This window comes from Callorhinus ursinus, unplaced genomic scaffold (genome assembly GCF_003265705.2).
Source record: "Callorhinus ursinus isolate GAN/ISIS: 27379988/994484 unplaced genomic scaffold, GSC_fseal_2.0 scaffold71, whole genome shotgun sequence".
Lineage (NCBI taxonomy): Eukaryota > Metazoa > Chordata > Mammalia > Carnivora > Otariidae > Callorhinus > Callorhinus ursinus.
The window spans coordinates 26,406-43,993 of record NW_027397133.1 but is presented as its reverse complement, the minus strand read 5'-3'; the positions used below and the strand labels follow the sequence as shown (position 1 = coordinate 43,993).

General features: G+C 41.4%; 1 protein-coding gene across 1 annotated transcript in view; it reads left to right on the top strand.

Moving 5' to 3' along the window:
• Window positions 1-2,213: 2,213 nt before the first annotated feature.
• Window positions 2,214-17,588, top strand: part of LOC112806975 (uncharacterized) — a 41,779-nt gene continuing 26,404 nt past the window's right edge. Inside the window, 5 exon segments of the mRNA XM_025849514.2 lie at window positions 2,214-4,518; window positions 7,542-7,744; window positions 9,902-10,028; window positions 10,710-10,802; window positions 14,157-16,113. Of these exon segments, the coding sequence (XP_025705299.2) occupies window positions 7,730-7,744; window positions 9,902-10,028; window positions 10,710-10,802; window positions 14,157-16,113 (2,192 nt within the window). The 5' untranslated portion in view covers window positions 2,214-4,518; window positions 7,542-7,729.

Below are 17,588 nucleotides of genomic sequence, written 5' to 3'. Positions count from 1 at the left end.
ATATATAGGTTGTATTTATTCATATAATTTTATATTTTTTCCATAAAAGTTATATTATTAACTATATACAAATTTATAATTTTTTATTGGTAGGAAGTATGTAAGCTTTTCATGTTTTTGTCATTTGGCAAATTGCTCCGAAGACTTACGTGAGTTAATGGATGGTTGTTTTTATTAGTGAGTAATACACATACTGGATGACCAGTTTGTTTATCCCTTCATTCTTGGAAGAGATTTCCTCGTTTCAACTGTTGTAAAGATGGTATGAAATCTGCATACAGGGTTTTGTGTGAACAGAAGTTTTCATTTCTCTACAATAAATACTCAGGTGTATGATTGTGGGGATGTATGGTAAGTTGTGTTTAGCCTTATAAGAAACTACCCTCTTCCATTATGGCTGTGCTCTTGTACATTCTCACCAGCAGTGTATGAAATATTGTTCTGTGTCCTCTCTAGCACTTGGTATTCAGTGCATTTGACACTTGAACAACATGGGGGTTAGGGGCACTGACGCCCAGGCAGTTGAGAATCCACGTATAACTTAACTACCAATAGCCTGCTGTTGACTGGAAGCCTTACCAATAACATAAACAGTCGATTATGTGTTATATACTATATTCTTAAAGTAAGCTAAAAGAAAACCAGACTTCTGGGGCGCCCGGGTGACTAAGTCAGTTAAGTGTCTGACTCGGTTTTGGCTTAGGTCATGATCTCATGGGTCGTGGGATTGAGCCCTGCGTCAGGATCTGAGCTCAGTGCCAGGTCTGCTTGAAAAATTCTATCCCTCTGCCCCTCCCCCTGTTTGCTTGCTCTCTTTCAAATAAATAAATCTTTAAAAAAAAATAAGACTTATGGGGAAGACAAATACCATATGATTTCACTCATATGTGGAATTTAAGAAACATGAACAAAAAAAACGACTTTTTTAAAAAGATTTATTTATTTACTTGAGAGAGCGAGAATGAGAGAGAGAACACGAGAGGGGGGAGGGTCAGAGGGAGAGGCAGACGCCCTGCTGAGCAAGGAACCCAATGCAGGACTCCATCCCGGGGCTCCAGGATCGTGACCCGAGCTGAAGGCAGTCACGCAACCAACTGAGCCACCCAGGCGTTCCCCCAGACTCTTTATATAGAGAATGATCTGGTGGTTACCAGAGGGGAGGTGGGTGGGGGAATGGGTGGAAAAAAGGGAGATTAAGAGTACACTTAAAGTGATTGGCACTAAGTAATTTATAGAATTATTGACTCACTATATTGTACACGTGAAATTAATATAATACTATATGTTAATTATACTGGAGTTTTAAAAAATTATAAAGCCTAACAAAATCATAAGGAAGAGAAAATAACATTTACAGTACTACACTGTAAAAAAATCCACATATAAGTGAACTCATGCAGTTCAAACCCATGTTGCTCAAGGGTCAACTGGGTATTTCTTTTAGCCATTCAACTAGCAACATAGGAGAGATTTAGTTGCTCTCCATCCTCCCCAGCAGTTGGTATTGTTGCTATATTTTACATTAACTATTCTCTTAGGTATATAGTAGTAAACAATCTTGAGCTTAACTTACATTTCCCTAATGGCCAACGATATTCAACATAGCATTATTACTACTATAATTAGACTTATTTATCTTACAACTGGAAGTTTGTACATTTCGACCATCTTAAGGTATTTCATCCACACCCCACCCCCAACCCTGCCTGTCACAACCACCAATTTTTCTCTGAGTTTAGTTTTTTTTTCTTTTAGATTCCACATATAAGTGAGATCATACAGTATTTGTCTTTCTCTGACTTATTTCACTTAGCATAGTACCCTCAGGATCTATTTATGAGTCATAAATGGCAGGATTTTCTTTCTTATGGCTGAATAATATTCATTTGTGTGTACATTTTCTTTATCCATTCATTTTGTGTAGGAAGACACTTAGGTTTCGATGCCATGGCTGTTGTAAATAATGCTGCAATGAGCATGGGAGAACAACTGTCTTTTTTTTTTAATTTTTTTTTTTAAAGATTTTATTTATTTATTTGAGAGAGAGAGAGAATGAGAGATAGAGAGCATGAGAGGGAAGAGGGTCAGAGGGAGAGGCAGACTCCCCGCCGAGCAGGGAGCCCAATGCGGGACTCGATCCCGGGACTCCAGGATCATGACCTGAGCCGAAGGCAGTCGCCCAACCAACTGAGCCACCCAGGCGCCCCAGAACAACTGTCTTTTTAAGATAGTGATTTCATTTCCTTTGGATAAGTTCAAGTAGAATTAGTGGGTCATATGGTGGTTTTATTTTTAATTTTTTGAGGAAACATCACACTGTTTTCCATAGTGGCTGCACCAAATTTACAGTGTCCTTCATTCTTTTTATGTCTGTATGCATGTTCATTTATGATTTATTTAACAGATCACCTACTGATGTACATTCATATTGGTATTAGTTACTTTGCATTATAAAATCACTTTCCTAAAAGTTAATGTCTCAAGACAAACATTTACTAATTCTGTTGTGTGGGCCTAGGGTTGGATGTCTGGTGGGGCTGTCTGGACAGAGGCTCCGCGAACTAAGTGGCTACACCTCTAAGCCTCCACTGGAATTGATGGGGTCTTTCACAGGCTCTCATGCTGCAAGAGGCTAGCCTGGGCTCTATTCTAATGTGTTAGAAGAGCTCCAAGAGACACATAGACCATACCTTACTGAGCAAGTCTAGTTCTATCCTGTTTGTTATTTGTCCTATTAGACACATTGGTCAGTGTCACTAGGAAGGGATGCTATCCAAAAGTGAACATAGAGGGGCGCCTGGGTGGCTCAGTCGTTAAGCATCTGCCTTCGGCTCAGGTCATGATCCCAGGGTCCTGGGATCGAGCCCTGCACCGGGTTCCCTGCTCCGCGGGAAGCCTGCTTCTCCCTCTCCCACCACCCCTGCTTGCGTTCCTTCTCTCACTGTCTCTCCCTGTCAAATGAATAAATAAAATCTTAAAAAGAAAAAAATGAATATAGAGACCCAAGAGTAGTACATTTATGTAACAAGCACAAGAGTGTTTATTTCTTTAAAATTGTCAAAATTGATGCCATAATTACCCTTGTACATGTTCTCAAAAAAAAAATACTGAATCAATTTTTGAAATTAATTGCTGGTTTAAAGAGATGAAAAGTTTAAATTGGATAATTGCAGGATTTTACTGATTTATATGCCCTCGTCTGAATCCTGCCTCCCCCAAAACACATCAAATACCTAATATTAAGTATGTGCATTTTAAACTTCCAACTATGATAAGCAAGATAGTACTCAAAGCTGTATGTGGTGGACAGATGAGAAAAATAAGACATAGCGTAATCGAGTGCCTTTATCCCATGGCCTCGCCACTCTGGAATGTTAGTCTTCGCTCAATCTTTTTTTTTTTAATTTTTTATTATGTTAATCACCATATATTACATCATTAGTTTTTGATGTAGTGTTCCATGGTTCCTTGTTTGTCATCGTTCAATCTTTATGAATCTTAAGGCTTAAAATATTTTTGCTTCATGTTTACTTTGCATCTATTTGAATATTAGATGCACTTTTTAAAAAATTGAGTATTTGCAATTTTTTAAAAATAAGTGGCTTATTGAGCTATTTAAAAAATTAGTCTTTTTCTTATTCCTTTTAGAATAGGATGTGGAGAGTGGATCTCATATATTGATGGTGGAATGGGTTGGTATACTGACTGGAAAACAGTTGGCAATTTCTCTCTCACATGCATACGCCTTTTCCTCCATTCTTCCCTATTTCTGGCCTTTGGTCCTCAAAGCCTGTCTTCCTCTCTCGACCCAGGGAAAGCTCCGCCTGCGTCCTCGCTCCAGCCCTTCGCCCTGGGCACTAACCTTTTTTGACTTTCGGTGGCCTTTTCCCCTATTACTCGCCCCCAAGCCTAACTGGCGCGTTCCGGCGCTTTTATTTCCTAGTCAGTGACCACCATCCCTATGCCCTCAGAGCTTCTGCGGACGTCGTGCTTTGTCCAAAAGTCGCTTCAAGCCCATTTTTGCTAGAAACTCGGTGGAGGAAGCGTCTGTAGGTGGGTTCGCCTTTTCCCAAGCGTGTTTTGTGACGGACAAATACCTCCACTTCCTGTTAACAGGGTCGTGCCAACTGAGCCGTCTAATTTTAATCTTCTAGTCGGCTAGCTGAAAGGGATGTCCGCCGCGTCCTTTTTGCCCGGTTTAAGCGTCCGCCTGGACACGCCCGTGCGTTTCTGCCGGACCCACCGGCCCGTCCGCTTTCCCAGCCGCCCCTGCTCGCGGGCGCAGAAGAGGCCCCTCGGCTCGCCGTACGACCGTCATCCAAGATGGGCGCCCCCGTAGGGCACGGCCAGGGCGCGGCCATGTTGCCGCAGCGGAAAAACCGGGATCCGGTTGCCTTTTCTCTGGAAACGCCTCAGACCCTTGTTGGCCACCGTCCCGGGGTGCTGAGGGACGCTGGCGAAGTTTAGCGAAGTAAGTTCAGGCGCCCACCGGTCGCGGTGGTGTGTGGCGAAAATCAGGTCGGTGTCAGGGTGCGTTTGTGGGTCGACGTTCGCCTTGGGTGATGCGGCTGGGATTCCAGGGGGCGGAGAGCGTCGGCGCATGTTCTTCCGTGTTAGGGTGTGAGCTTGTGGGCGCCCCTGGCGCCAGTCAGGGAGGTGCTGTCGCGGCTCGTGGTGAAAGCTCTCTGCGGCTCGGCGATCTGGTGCCCAGGGCACACCTGGGGGCCGTCTCCTCTCCGGGGCTCAGAGCTTGCTAGCCGCAGCGTTGTGGCTGTCGGAGGAGGCTGCCTGCGGTGCGGCATTTGTTCGGGGCTCAGAGATGAGCGGTTTCGGGGTTCACGTGCAGGGGTCTGTGGGGGCTCACGGGGGTGCCGCCCCGAGCGCCCGGGGCGCCGGGGCGAGTGTGGGTCGCGCCTGGAGGCCCGGGGCTTGGCCGGGGCGTGTGCTGAGGCCGGACCTCGGCTGCTGCCGCAGACGCCAGGTGCGTTTGCGTCCCCCTGCTGCCCTGTAGCCCCAAGTCTTCAGCTCTAGTTTTTAAACCCTCTTGGGCAGCCAGCCTCACCCCTTCCTCTCGAACTTGCAGCAGTCAAAGTTTTAGATAGAAGCCTAGCCGCCCGAGCCACCCATACACATCCTGAATCAGTCTTCTGTTGGTGCCTTTTAAAGACAGTTGCTGTCCTCCAGTTACTCTAAATGCCTCTGCGATCACCCAACTAATAGAGTTCTAATAGCTTTTTACTCGTTTCCTTTGTTTACTTGATGAATCTTGTTTACAAGTAGTCTTGGCCTGCGGTGAAGTGGAATGAAAGCGAATTTTAGAGTGAGTTGAATCTGATTTTTATTTTTTTGAGATTTTATTTATTTGAGAGAGAGGGTGAGCAAGGGAGAGAGCGTGAGCTGAGGGGCAAAGGGAGAGGGAGGAGCAGACTCCCCACGAGCAGGGAGCCCAACCGAGGGGCTCAGTCCCAGGACTCCAGGACCGTGGCCTGCGGTGCAGGCAGACGCGTACCCCACCGAGCCACCCAGGCGCCCCTGAAATGAGTCCGACTTTTCAATCCCATTGTGTAATTGATGTGACCTGTCTGTTTCCCTGATGGCAAAAAGAAGTTAAAGTCTCTCCCTCAGGTGTTGTTTTGAAGATTAAGTGAAGTAAAATACCTAAAATAGTGATCTGTGATGGCAGGATCCTAGTATATTTGACTAAAAAGGCTGATAATTTCCCCATATTTATGTTTTTGTGCTTTGTAAAATTTGTATTTATAACTCATTTTCTCTCTCCCTGCCTCCCCTTTGTTTCTCTCTCTTTTTTTTTTTTTGGTATGAAAACTTTTAAAGCTATGAACTTGCTTTAATGATCTAGCAACGGCAATTTTATTTTAATTGTAGAATGCTGATCATTTTCTGATTTAAAATATAAGTGCTCTTATGAAAAATATAATGAAGAAACTAAATGTCCTGTCAAATATTATACTGTTGCCAGTATTTCCTTTTCAGAAATTCTTAGAAGTAGATTTTTTAAGTTACTAGCAATACTTTTATTGACTGTTTTAAATTGAATGTTAAATTATTCCAGTGAAATGTCTTGTGCTTTAACACTGACCTTGACCTATGTGTGCTTTAAGATGGTATAGAATTTTTTAATTTAAATGTTATAACTAACCACCTGACTCAAGAGGTATATAGATATGTTAGGTGAATACTGATAATTTGCCTCTTTTTTTAAAGATTTTATTTATTTATCAGAAAGAGAGAGAGAGAGAGAGAGCAAAAGCAGGGGGAATGGGAGGCAGAAGGAGAAGCAGGCTCCCCACTGAGCAAGGAGCCCAGCAGAGGACTCGATCCCAGGACTCTGGGATCATGACCTGAGCCAAAGGCAGTCGCTTAACCGACTGAGCCACCCAGCATCCCCATTTGGTACTAATTTAGACTTAAACTCTTACCAGTTTTGTTTCTCTTGACTCCTTGCTCCTCTACTTATGTTGGAGGATCCTTTCCTTTTGCTTGAAGAACATTCTTGTTTGCTGTAACACAGGTCTTCTGATGAAGAATTTTCTCTGCTTTTGCCTGAAAATGTCTTTATTTCAGTTCTATTTCTAAAGAATATTTTTGCTGACTATCCTATATAGGTTTATACTTATAATACTCTAGAGAGTATCAAGAAATAGATGGTAATGAGAAATTAAATAAGACCCTGCTTATTATTTGCTTAGCACAATGTTCTCAAAATCAAAGTGTATGCATCCTGGGATGTCAGAAGACTTTTGAAGAGGTAGATGGACATGCATGATTTAAAAGATAAATGGGGCGCCCGGGTGGCTCAGTTGGTTAAGCATCCAACTCTTGGTTTTGGCTCGGGTCGTGATCTCAGGGTCATGAGATTGAGCCATGTTGGGCTCCGTGCTGTGCGTGGATCCTGCTTGGGATTCTCTCTCTCCCTTTCTCTTTGCCCCTCTCCTGCTTGCAGGTGCTTTCTGTTTCTTTATAAGTAAATAAATTAATTAAAAAATAAAATAAAAACGAGTACATTTTAACTGTCTATATGTCCTCTTTTCCTAAAATGGACCCACCTGAGGAGTCCCCTGCCACTGGGCATCATGCTCTTCTAGGGCTGTGTCCCACATTCCCCCCCCTTTTTTTTTAAAGATTTTATTTACTTATTTGACAGAGAAAGAGAGACACAGCGAGAGAGGGAACACAAGCAGGGGGAGTGGGAGAGGGAGAAGCAGGCTTCCCGCTGAGCAGGGAGCCCGATGCGGGGCTCGATCCCAGGACCCTGAGATCATGACCTGAGCCAAAGGCAGACGCTTAACGACTGAGCCACCCAGGTGCCCCCCACATTCCCTTTGACAGTCATACTACTTCTACTCTACAGAAGAAAGGTGTGCTTCCCAAACCTTCTGAATGTCATGTTTTCTTGGCCCAGAGCACTGAATAAAAAGATCTTTTGGGGCCTTGGTTTAAGGTGAATGCAATGAAACAGTGACAACATCTGGGCCTAAAGAGAATGTACCACCCGGAGTAATTTGCTTTTCGGCCTGTAGGTGCTGGCTTCCCAGGATAAGAGGGATCAAGGGGGAAAGGAAGAGAAGATTCCAAGACTTAGGTAACGTCATTTCTGGGGAAACCCTTGATTGGAGACTGAGATTTTTGAACAGAAATTTAGAGCTGATCCAGAAGAGCTAAAGACCGAGAATCCAAGTTAGCAGCTATTTCCCAAAATCAGAAGAAGATGATCCAAGCCCAGGTGACTTTTGGTTTCTTTTATTCTTTACTTTATTTCTCAATGGATTAGTAGAGATCTACAAAAGAAAAGTCAGTGCAATTAAAAAGAAAAGTTTAAATTGAGAATAGCAGGATCTGGAGAAATCTGGGTAAAGTAGAATCAGGAACCTATTTTTCATAGGATTCGTACTTTGTGATTCATGTTGGAATGAATACATGTGACTGTGTAAGACCCTGTAGGTCACATTAGCTGTCAGTGTGCTGCAAATATCTCTGACAGTCATCACAAGGGAATCTTGGTAAGTTTCATGGTAGGCATTACTGTGATCTGTTTCTACTGCCGACACTTCTGACACCAAACATGAGTTTTTCCACACCCATGACCAGTTCTCCAACTCTCCAGATACCACCTGTCTACAATTTGATTGAATCTTGACACTGACTACATGGAGTTACTATCATACTGAAGTTTAAAGGGCTCAGCCCTGCAAGACTGCCCGCATTTCAGAAGCCAAGTACTGAGTGCCCAGGGTACCCATACTTCTGACTTGACTACAAATAGGCAGTTCCCACAGTCCCTTCGTCGGTTTTGATAAATCACTACGGTGACTGACATAACTCAGGAAAACCCTTTACTTCATATTTACCAGTTTATTATAAAGGATAGAAGATGGGAAAAGCCAAATGGAAGAGAGGCGTAGAAAAAGGTATGGGAGAAGGGGCAAGGACCTTCCATGCCCTCTCCAAGCAAGCCACCCTCCCAGCACCTTGATGTGCTCACCAACCTGGAAGTTCTCTGAGCCCTGTAGTGTAGCGTGGGTTGTTTTCTGTTTTTTGTTTTTTTTAATATTTTGTTTATTTGAGAGAGAGAGCATGTGCATGTGCACAAGTGGGGGAGGGGACAGAGGCAGAGGGAGAAGCAGACTCCCCACTGAGCACAGAGCCTGACGCAGGGCTCATACCAGGACCCTGTGATCATGATCTGAGCCAAAGTCAGACACTTAAACCACTGAGCCACCCAAGTGCCTCCGGACTGTAGTGTTTTTTATGGAGGTTTCATCACGTAGGGGAGATTGATTAAATCACTGGCCATTAGTGATTGTCTGAATCTCCAGTCCCTCTCCCCACCCTGGACAGCTGGGGTGGGGCTGAAAGTTCTAGCCCTGTAATCAATAGGTTGGTTTCCCTAGCAACCAGCCACATGCTTAGGTTTATCTAGGGGCCTGCCAGAGTTACCTCGTTAATATAAATTCAGGTATGGTTGAAAGGGGCTTATTTATAAATAATGTAAGATGCCCCTCCCACCCCAACCACTTAGGAAATTCCAGGGCTTTAGGAGCTCTTGTGCAAGGAACCAGAGAGGAATACCAAATACAAACCTCTTATTATATTGCAATATCACAGGCATTGACTGTGAGGAGAAAACAGACCGGTTTCTTGAGGGATGTTAATGTTTCATGGCACATAGGTCTGAAGTCACATAGGTCTTTGATGGTTCTTCAGAGAGATGTTGTGGTGGGTGAGGTCCTTAACTGCCTTTACTACTTATAAATGTAAAAATGTATTTCTTACAGCTGTTGCTTCATTGTGTTTATTGTGGTATTAACCCTGCCTAATTATATGCACACATACATATATATTTGTCTATGTACATATACGTGTCCATAAATACGTTCTTTATAGTTTTTTTTTACAAATTTGTTTAATTATCTGTTAATCCTTTTGTTTTATACAGTTTCTTTTATTTTGTTTATTAAGCACTGAAATAGTATGTATTGTCTCATGACTATTATCTGCAGTCTCTTCATTACTGGTTTTGGTATTGGCTCAAATGCTCATGGTGAATTTAGAAATCTGTATTATTTGTCTGCTTATAAGTATTATAGTTCAGTATTGGCAAGTAGATGCTCAAATATATATAGATTACAGATATTCTTACACTAGGCAAGAGGGTTTAGTGACACCTATTACAGAAACTTTCTTAAATTTTCAAGTTGGTTGAATGAATAGAAGATTGCACAATGACATAATATTATACAAGATTTCTTCTTCACAATGTATTAAAGAATAAAAACCACTATTTCCTATATGGCGAAATGAGCAGAATAATTTCCTTTATCTGTTTTTTCCATATCACCACAAGAATATCACTTCATTAAACATAACTGTGTTATAACAGGAATCCCTGACATTTGATGATGTGGCTGTGGACTTCACCTGGGAGGAGTGGCAGCTCTTGGTCCCTGCTCAGAAGGACTTGTACCGGGACATGATGTTGGAAAATTATAGGAACCTGGTATCAGTGGGTGAGGACAGCTCCCCTGTGTCACTCATAGGGTGCTCTGCCAGTGGCTCTTTCTTTCTCAGCTACTTAACTCTTTATTTTTTTTTTAAGATTTTATTTATTTATTTGACAGAGAGAGAGAGACAGCGAGAGAGGGAACATAAGCAGGGGGAGTGGGAGAGGGAGAAGCAGGCTTCCCGCCGAGCAGGGAGCCCGATGCAGGGCTCGATCCCAGGACCCCGAGATCATGACCTGAGCCGAAGGCAGTCGCTTAACCAACTGAGCCACCCAGATGCCCCAAACTTAACTCTTTTTTTTTTTTTAAGATTTTATTTATTTATTTATTTGAGAGAGAGAGAGAGAGCACATGAAAGGGGGAGGGTCAGAGGGAGAAGCAGACTCCCTGCTGAGCAGGGAGCCCGATGCGGGACTCGATCCTGGGACTCCAGGATCATGACCTGAACCAAAGGCAGTTGCCCAACCAACTGAGCCACCCAGGCGCCCAAACTTAACTCTTTAATACTTTGAAATGGTAGATCCTCAGATCCTTCTCTTGCCTTAGACAAGTGGGTATAATGTCCCATCTTTTGAGAGAAAAGCCTTGATGTTACAGATGTGAAACCTGTTTAGTCCCTAAAATGTAACATTATCCCTTCTTGATCTACCCCAGTCCACTAGGTCTTCTGTCTTTTCTCACGAACAGGGTATCAAGCCAGCAAACCAGATGCACTCTCCAAGTTGGAACGAGGAGAACTTTGGACGCTAGAAGATGAAATCCACAGCCGAATCTGCCCAGGTGAGTGAGAACTGCCAAGATGGGCGGCTGCAGTAGTATTCTGGTCAGTCAGAGAAGGCATCAGAACTGTGACAGTGTCTGAGGAAACATAAACAGCCCCTCCCATATGAGAACTCTTTTCTTTGTTGAAGTTTAGAGGAAAATATGCCCCTTTTTTTTCTTTTGAGATTGGATCCCTGCTTACTTTATATATTTCTTATTTTTGTTTGCATGGTCATCTTCCTAGGATTTTCTTTTCTTTTTTTACTATTTTTAAAAAAGATTTTATTTATTTCTTTTTAGAGAGAAAGCATGCGTGAGCATGGGGAGGGACAGAGGGAGAGGGAGAGAAAGAATCCTCAGCAGACTCCCCGCTGAGAGCAGAGCCTGATGCAGGTCTCAATCCCACAACCTGAGATCATGACCTGAGCCAAAATCAAGAGTTGGGGGCGCCTGGGTGGCTCAGTTGGTTAAGCGACTGGCTTCGGCTCAGGTCATGATCCTGGAGTCCCGGGATCGAGTCCCACATCGGGCTCCCTGCTCAGCGGGGAGTCCGCTTCTCCCTCTGACCCTCCCCCATCTCATGTGCTTTCTCTCTCTCATTCTCTCTCTCTCAAATAAATAAATAAAAATTAAAAAAAAAAATCAAGAGTTGGATGCTCAACCGACTGAGCCACCCAGGCGCCCCCTTTTTAATTTTTTTTTGAGGATTTTTATTTTTAAGTAATCTGTATACCCAACACGGGCCTCGAACTTACAACCCCAAGATCAAGAATTGCGTGCTCCAGTGACTGAGCCAGCCAGGCTCCCCCTCCTAGAATTTTCTATAATCTTCTTCTTCTTGATCCACCATGACAGTGTTTTTACCTGTGTTAACCACCTCTCCTGCTATGAAATTCCACTTTCCAGGCCTCTCTGGAAAGAAACAACTTTGACTTCATCACTTTTTTCTTACTACTTTGCTTGCCTGCCTTACTAGGAAATAATGATTTTGTTCCATAATATCTAACCCCACGTTGGATGCTTTGTCTCCATGATAACCTGGTTTTTGCTGTGCAGTTACGTCGTTCTTTGGCTTCCCTCCCCCACTTTCCCACCAGAACCCTGGAGGTTCTCCATACTTCTGTTTTCATTTTCTTCTCAGTTCTCATAACTCTGAAAAGCTTCCTTTATTCCCATGAATTAACCTTTTTCCCTTCTCTCAGACATCCAAATTGGCTTCTCTAATGCATGCTTTCTTTCTTTGTATTTTGCCCTTCTTCATGGCAGTTAGCCTATGACTTCCCATTTTCTGTGTGAGAACAGGAATTATCTTCTCTCCATCCTTTTTTTTTTTTTAATTTAGGTTCTTTTTCAGCTCAACACAACTACAGATTTTAAATTTCTCCCTATTCTGGCGTTACCTCATTACCTTGAATGTTCTCTACTTGTGGAGCTTTCTTCTTTTTGGGGGGTGGTGACGGGTAGAGGGAGAGAGAATTTTAAGTAGGCTCCACTGCCTGACACGGCTCAATATCACAACCCTGAGATCATGATCTGAGCGGAAATCAAGAGTTGGATACTTAACCGACTGAGCCATCCAGGTGCCACTGAGCTCTCTTCTTAAAGGTCATTTGATTAACAAGAAAATATCTTTTTTAACATGCTACATGATTTCTAACCCAAACCATGTCATAACTTATGTCTGCTTCTAATTATCTGCTTCGTGGTTTTGTTAATTCATATTTTCTTTTAGTTATTAGATGTTATCACTGCATTTATTTTCCTAAAGCTTTTGTTTTCACATGATTTTTTTTTTTTTTTTTTTGTAATTCGGTCAATCATGCCCTGACACTGGCTGTGCTGATTTATTATTACTTTTCAATTTCTAAAGTGATGGCAAAATGGAATTTCTACTGATTTTTTAAGACTTGAGTCTGATTCTTTTTTTTTTTCCTATTCAAGTATAATTAACATACAGTGTTATTAGTTTGGGGTATACAGTATAATGATTCAACAATTTTATATATTTCTCTGTGCTCATCAAGATAAGTTGCTCTTAATTCCCCTTATCTATTTAACCCATCCTCCCACCCACTTCCCCTCTGGCAATTATCAGTTTGTTCTCTGTATTTAAGAAACTGCTTTTTTGTTTGTCTCTTTTTTGCTTTGTTCACTTGTTTTGTTTCTTAAATTCCACATATGGGTAAAATCACAAGGTATTTGTCTTTCTCTGGCTGACATATTTCATTTAGTATTGGATCCTCTAGGTCCATTCATGTTGCAAATCGCAAGACTTCCTTCTTTTTTATGGCTGAGTAATATTCCATTGTATGTGTATACAACATCTTTTTTATCTTTTTTTTCCAAATTTTTATTTAAATTCTAGCTAGTTAACATATAGTGTAATATTGGTTTCAGGATAGAATTTAGTGATTCATCACTTACATATAACACCCAGTGCTCATCACAACTACCCTCCTTAATACCCATCATCACCCAGTTAGGCCATCCCCACCTCCCTCCATCAACCCTCAGTTTGTTCTCTATAGTTAAGAGTCTCTTATGGTTTGCTTCTTTTTTTTTCCTTCCTGTATGTTCATTTGTTTTGTTTCTTAAATTATACATATGAAGTGAAATCCTATATTTGTTTTTTTCTGACTTATTTCACTTAGCATAATATACTCTAGCTCCATCCACATCATTCCAAAAGGCAAGATTTCATTCTTTTTGATGGCTGTGATACCACATCTTCTTTATCCATTCATGTCAGTGGGCATTTGGGCTCTTTCCATAGGTTAGCTATTGTTGATAATGCTGCTATAAACGTCAGGGTGCATGTGCCCCTTCAAATCTGTATTTTTGTATCCTTTGCGTAGATACCTAGTAGTTCAATTGCTGTATCAGAGGGTAGTTCTATTTTTTAAAAAAGATTTTATTTATTTATTTGAGAAAGAGCACGTGAGAGCGCACAAGCAGTGGAGAGGGAGAAGCAGGCTGCCCATGCAGGGAGCCTGATGCAAGGCTCAATCCCAGGACCCTGGGATCATGACCTGAGCTGAAAGCAGCTGATTAACCAACTGAGCCACCCAGGTGCCCCAGGGTAGTTCTATTTTTAACTTTTTTTTTTTTAAGATCTTACTTGTTTGAAAGAGAGAGCAAGCACGAGTGAGGGGAGGGGCAGAGGGAGAGGGAGAAGCAGGCTTCCCGAGGAGCAGGGAGCCCGATGTGGGGGCTCGATCCCAGGACCCTGAGATCAAGACCTGAGCCGAAGTCAGACACTTAACAGACTGAGCCATTCAGGTACCCCCACACGAAGGCATTTTTAAAACAGTTTTATTCCAAGCTAAGATTATGAGAGATTACAGAATAATTCATTGTTCTTTTCTCTCCTAGAAATCAGGAAAGTTGATGATCCTCTGCAATGTCACTTGCAAAATCGAAGCATTCAGAAGAGTGTGAAACAATGCTGTGAACATAATACATTTGCAAATACTCTTAATCAGAGTGAAAGTCATTTCCTGTTAAAGCAAAATTATGATATGTTTGACTTACTTGAAAAACCGTTAAAATCAAATTTAAGTTTTAAAAGCCAGAGTATAAACTGTAACTCAAAGAACTCTACTGAATTTAATGAAGATGGAAAATCTCTTCTGCATACTAACCATGAACAATTTTATAGTGTAATAAAATTTCCTATAAGTGTAAAACCCACCAACAATAATTCCCAGGTCATTGAGCAGCAGAGAACTCCGAAGTTGCGGAGAGCCCATGTATGCTGTGAATGTAGGAAAGTCTTCGTCAAGGTGTCTCAGCTCATTGATCATCAGAGAGTTCATACTAGAGAGAAACCTCATGGATGCAGTCTGTGTGGGAAGGCATTCTCTAGAAAATCCAGGCTAACAGAACATCAGAGAATTCATACAGGACTGAAACACTATGAATGTACTGAATGTGACAAAACATTCCTCAAGAAATCACAGTTCAATATACACCAGAAAACACATATGGGACAGAAGCCTTATACATGTAATGAATGTGGGAAAGCGTTCATCAAGAAGTGTCGGCTTATTTATCATCAGCGAACTCATACAGGAGAGAAGCCCCATGGATGCAGTGTATGTGAGAAAGCCTTCTCTACAAAGTTTAGTCTCACTACACATCAGAAAACTCATACAGGAGAGAAACCTTATATATGCAGTGAATGTGGAAAAGGCTTCATTGAGAAGAGGCGTCTTGTTGCACATCATCGAACTCATACTGGTGAGAAACCTTTTATATGCAATGAATGTGGGAAAGGTTTCACCTTGAAGAACAGTCTTATCACACATCAGCAAACTCATACAGAACAGAAATTATATACATGCAGTGAATGTGGAAAAGGCTTTTCAATGAAGCACTGTCTCATCGTACATCAGCGAACTCATACAGGAGAGAAACCCTACACATGCAATGAGTGTGGAAAAGGCTTCACCTTGAAGAGTCCTCTTATCAGGCATCAGCGAACACATACAGGAGAGAAACCCTATGTATGTAGTGTATGTGGAAAAGGCTTTACCATGAAGAGTGATCTCATTGTACATCAGCGAACTCATACTGCAGAGAAGCCATATATATGCAATGATTGCGGGAAAGGCTTCACTGTGAAGAGCCGTCTGATTGTACATCAACGCACTCATACAGGAGAGAAACCTTATGTATGCAGTGAATGTGGAAAAGGCTTTCCAGCAAAGATACGGCTGATTGGACATCAACGAACTCATACAGGAGAAAAGCCCTATATATGCAACGAATGTGGAAAAGGCTTCACAGAGAAGAGTCATCTCAATGTACATAGGCGCACTCATACAGGAGAGAAACCCTATATATGTAACGAATGTGGCAAAGGCTTAACTGGAAAGAGCATGCTGATTGCACATTTGCGAACTCATACTGGGGAGAAACCGTATATATGCAATGAATGTGGAAAAGGCTTCACCATGAAGAGTACTCTAGGTATACATCAGCAAACTCATTCTGGGGAGAAACCATACAAATGCAATGAATGTGATAAAGCCTTCAGGAAGAAGACCTGCCTCATACAACATCAGAGATTTCACACAGGAAAAACTTCCTTTGCATGTACTGAATGTGGAAAATTTTCTTTGCGTAAAAATGATCTCATTACCCATCAGAGAATTCACACAGGAGAGAAACCATATGAATGCTGTGAATGTGGGAAAGCCTTCACTACAAAGTCAGGGCTCAATGTTCATCAAAGAAAACATACAGGAGAGAGGCCCTATGGATGCAGTGATTGTGGGAAAACTTTTGCCCACTTGTCAATCCTTGTTAAACATAAGAGAATTCACAGGTAGTCACTTTGGGATAACCTGTTGCCAGTGATAGGCCCTCAAGATAATAGTATGTAATGAAGAATAACAATGCAAAGAATAGTATTATCTTCAGTGGTCAATTGTGTCATGTTTTATGTTGATGAAAAAATTTACAAGACAACTCACATACAATCAGCCTTGATGAAAATATTTTAGGACATTATACATCTAAAAAGTGTAGACTGAAATAGATTCTATGAATGTGACAGACTAGGAAAGCCGTCAGTGGGAAGTAGACGCTATCACATGATCATCACAGATAATGAATGAATATTTCTAATTGGTAGAACTATAACTGTGGGAAAACCTCTGCCCAGAAGTAAGACCTCAGTAGATGTCAGTTCACACTAGACAAGTACTTTCCTGTGGCAATAAATATAGTAGGGCTTGAAGTAATATATTTGCCAGGAAATCCATACAGAAATAATTTAGGAACACATTCAATGTGGTGGACTTTAGCAAAATATCAGACAACTTAAAGGAAAGAAGCTTTGGGGAAATGATGAATGAGAGCATTCTGTCATGTCTAAAAATAATTAACGGATAATACACCTAAACATAATTAATGGATAATATGCCTCACAAGCATGCAGAACAGGATACTTTGGCTTTATTTCTGATTGCCTTATCATTGGTTTTATAAATTTTAAATAGTGGCAGTTACTCTCAACATGGATTAAATTTTAATATGTACAATGCAGGAGTGTTCCATGCCTGTGTCATTATATAATTAACTTTTGAATTTCTTTAGTTCCAAGTTTAGTTGTTATTACAGAATACTTGAAGTTCTTCAAAATGAAGTAATATATTCATTTCATATGTATAACTCAATGTATTTGGATGTTTAGCCAAGTTTATAAGCAGCATCAATTTTGAATTTGAAATAAGTTTAGAATCATAAAAACTGGAATATATCAGGGATTTCCTAAATGCCCTTCAGCCAGCTACTTCCAAAGGTAAAATTTTACATAACCAGAGTTCATTACCAAATAGAGGAAAGTGAAATTATTATAATGCTTTTAGCCACAAGATTTACTTGGATCTCACCAGTTTTGACATGGACTCATTTTTGTTTGGTTTTTACGTACAGTTTTAAGAAACTTTATAATGTGTACGTTTGTGTAACCAACACCACAGAATGTTTTGTCTACACAGACTTCCTCATGCAAACCCTTCATAGTCACATTTTTCTGTGAACCTAACCCCTGGCATCAGAGATTCTGTAAGTTTGTCATTTGTAGACTATGAGGAAAGTAGAATCACTTAGCACTTACTCTTTGAAGTTGGCTATTTGACCTTGTGAGATAATAGAAAATATATACATTGGTCTCTGCCCCTGGTTCCTGGCACACACTCCTAAAACCCTTGTAAATTACTAAGTGATGAGTGCACTAGGGGCATTTTTTATTCTAATGAGGCAACCCTGGGTGGGCTCTCCTGTATGGCTTCTGGA